Here is a 3,277-nt window from a genome sequence, read left to right as displayed (position 1 = left end):
TACACTGTAAAACTACACTGTAAAACTACACTGCACACAGCACTGTTAAACTACACAGTAAAGCTACACTGTAAACTACACTGTAATACTACACTGCACACTGCACTGTAATACTACACTGTAATACTACACTGTAATACTGCACTGTAATACTGCACTGTAATACTACACTGTAATACTACACTGCACAGACTGTAAAACTATAATGAATCTTTGTGTGTGTGTGTGTGTTGATGGTGTCACTCGGTCAGTTCACGCCCTCTGGTGGTTCGAGAGCGCCGACCAGCGAGCTGAAATTCGACACAAAGCTCACACTGATGCCAGAGTTGTCGCTGCAGGTGAGACTCCGCCCACAACACACTGAGTGATGTCAGACATTAATCATGTGACATATGTGACAACATCACAATGTGACATCATATGAATATTATTACTTTATGAAGTAGTCTGTTTCCCTGCAGCAGGTGTCAGTGATAAAATCAATCAATAATCAATCAGCACTAACAGGTCTGTCTCTCTGTCTCTCAGTCAGAGACAGCGTCGTCCATCTGGACTCTCAGGAGAATAAACTCATGTTCCCGTGTCCCTTCTCGCCACTCAAGTAACTTCCTGTCCTCCACTTCCTGTCCTCACTCCTGCGTTTCCACGGCAACAGAGACAAACACTGTAACAACCTGTAACCTAGCCCCACCCCTTCCCTGATAACCCAATAACAGCTCAGCACGCTGTTCATTAACAATTATTATTATTAACAATATTAATGTCAAATTATAAAAAATGAATAATTGATATTGAGTCAGTCAGTGTGTGAGTGACATCAACAGCGTCCAATCCTGAGGTCTGGATGTTGGAGGTGGGTGGGGCTTCCTGTCTGATGTAAACAATAATAAACCGAGACATGAACGCTTATCTGTTTATTATGTTTTATTGTTATATATTATAAACTGTATATCATAAATTATGACTGAATATAACAGTTCATGAGAGATAAAAACACACTTTACATTACAGTTCTTTCAATCTATATTTCATTTATTAATATTATTTTAAGATTAAAGATTTGTATATTTTTTGTCATTGTTCTTGTATTTTGGGTTCTGACAGATTTATACCTTGTTAAACCGACACTTTAAAAGCTGTTAAAGAAAAAAATTAATGAATGTAATCTGACATATTGAAACATTTGTTTTTTAATTCATTAACACTAATATCTGATATTTAATATATTAACGTTAGAATTTGTTTATCTGTAATAACTGAGGAAACAGGAAGAAAAACAGCCACATGCAGTGAATGAGTCTTTAATGACTTTATTAATCCCTCAGTCAATCACTCAGTGTACACACACACACACACAGGGAGCAGTTAGGGGTTCAGTGCCTTGCTCAAGCACACAGGAGGTGGAACTGGCACCTCTTCAGCTGCCAGTCTACACTCCATACTGTGGTCAGTCCCTACAGACTGAGCTGATGACACTATATATATAAAAAGTGTGTCTATAAACACTATATATACACTATATATGTATAAAACTAGAATTACTGGAAGCCCTTCACTGTGACTTTGTGTTTATGTATACAATTATTAATTAATTATTATTGCTTGTTAATGTTTTCTTTTTTCTGAATTTGTTTCTTGAGTTGGGGTCTAATAGGATCTATTTTTAAACATATAAAGTGATCAGTAATCAATATCGGTCAGATCAATGTGTGTAATGATGATCAGAAGAATCAAACAGCAGACGGAGGATTTGTTTCATTTTATTGTGTGTTTGAGCTCCAGTAACAGTTCTTCTTCTTCTTCTCTGTCACATTGATCAATCGCTTCCTGTTATTGATCAGAGAATCAAACAGCTATGGAGGATTTCAGTGCAAAGACAAACTGATGGTGTGAACACATAAAGTGCTGAAGCTCCTTCAGTCTGATCAGGAATGTGAAGGAGAGACGATCGATCGATTGATCAGCTGTTTGAGAACTGTTCAATACTGTAGTGTGCTTCCAGGAGCTGCTGAGGTATTTCACTGCTTCACACCAAACTAACAAATCAGCTCTTTATCACCTTTTCTTACAAAAACTAGAAAATCAATTAACTCTTCTCTGTGCGGCGCTCTGCATCGAGCGCTCTGATTGGCTGTTAAACACTACAGGAAACAGTAATGCCGCCTCGCTAAAATAAAACCAATTACTCAGATATATAAATAAACTCTGATAAAAACGGAATCAAACGTTTTTAAAAATTGGCCATTTGAAATGATTTGGATTCTTCATCAGACCCTGAACAGTTCATTAGAGGATGAAACACGTTATTCAAGTTTTTTAACACTCAGTCTGGCCGGCGGCGGCGGCCAGACTTGGCGCCTCCGCAGGAAATCATTTGCATTGACTGGCATAAGGCAGCAGGTGACTCCGCCCACAGTATTCAAATCAGTATAACATCACGACAGGTGAGGAAGGGGCGTCCTCTACAGCAGGTCGAGTCCAGGCTGAAGCTTCAGCCTCCTAAAACTTGATCACATGACGCTCTCCCTCAGTGCCGCCCCGTCCTCAGCGCCGCCCTGACTCGAGCTCAGAGCGGGAACCTCGATGGCGACGTCCTTCCGCCTCACAGAGTTGTCTTTGGAGTGATAGTCGTCACTCTGGTCCTTCGCAAAGTTCACAAACACCTGAAAGAAACAGACGCAGTCAGAATCAGAGCAGTTAACTGAATGTTTCTGCATATTAAGACCACATTTCCCATCAGCCCCATTAACTTCCTGTCCGGAATGAAGAATAATGTTTGCCAACGGCTGCGGATGGAGTCCAAAGTCAAAGCTAACATCACTGCAAAGCTTGTTGTTGTTGTTGTTATTGTCTGATTGTGCTTTTAGTTAGATATTGTTAGCTTGATTGCTAATAAATTGCTAGCTAGATAACTAAGCAAAATCGTTCTATACACTTTAGCTTTGTTGGCCAACATCATTTATTGATTCAAATCAACAGTCAGCTGTTGTTATTGTTGTTGTTAGTCAGAGAAGCCCCAAGAATCTGGGCCAGATAACATTAGTGGTTATTTTAATTGGCTAACATTAGCTTCCCCAGCTAACAACAACAACAACAACAACAACAACAACAACAACAACAACAGCTAAAAGTGTTGATTTTAGCCATCAATAAATGATATAGTGGTACAAAGCTAACGATAACTTTCAGCTAGCCAAGAGCGATACGAGGCAGCGGCAACCTTCATGGTGTAGGAACATATAGTGTGTGTATAGTGTGTACCTGGTCCATGTGTGTG

At 39.6% G+C, this 3,277-nt stretch overlaps 2 protein-coding genes across 2 annotated transcripts in view; one reads left to right on the top strand and one right to left on the bottom strand.

The window, feature by feature from the left end:
- nipsnap3a (nipsnap homolog 3A (C. elegans)) overlaps positions 1 to 605 on the top strand; it is a gene marked incomplete in the record, with an annotated part of 1,480 nt that extends 875 nt beyond the window's left edge. Inside the window, 2 exon segments of the mRNA XM_035669010.1 lie at positions 252 to 338; positions 529 to 605. Of these exon segments, the coding sequence (XP_035524903.1) occupies positions 252 to 338; positions 529 to 605 (164 nt within the window).
- A 1,139-nt stretch (positions 606 to 1,744) lies between these two features.
- Positions 1,745 to 2,666, bottom strand: LOC118334074 (phospholipid-transporting ATPase ABCA1; the record flags this gene model as incomplete). Its single annotated transcript, XM_035669897.1, is given in 1 exon segment — positions 1,745 to 2,666. A coding segment is annotated over 1 exon segment (156 nt), but the record flags the coding sequence as incomplete, so codon positions are not given.
- Between the last annotated feature and the right edge of the window lie 611 nt (positions 2,667 to 3,277).

The sequence above is a fragment of the Morone saxatilis genome, unplaced genomic scaffold, assembly GCF_004916995.1.
Source record: "Morone saxatilis isolate NCDOM2014 unplaced genomic scaffold, NCSU_SB_2.0 Contig22, whole genome shotgun sequence".
Lineage (NCBI taxonomy): Eukaryota > Metazoa > Chordata > Actinopteri > Moronidae > Morone > Morone saxatilis.
Note: the sequence above shows the minus strand (reverse complement) of the source record. Positions and strands in the feature narration are given on the sequence as shown.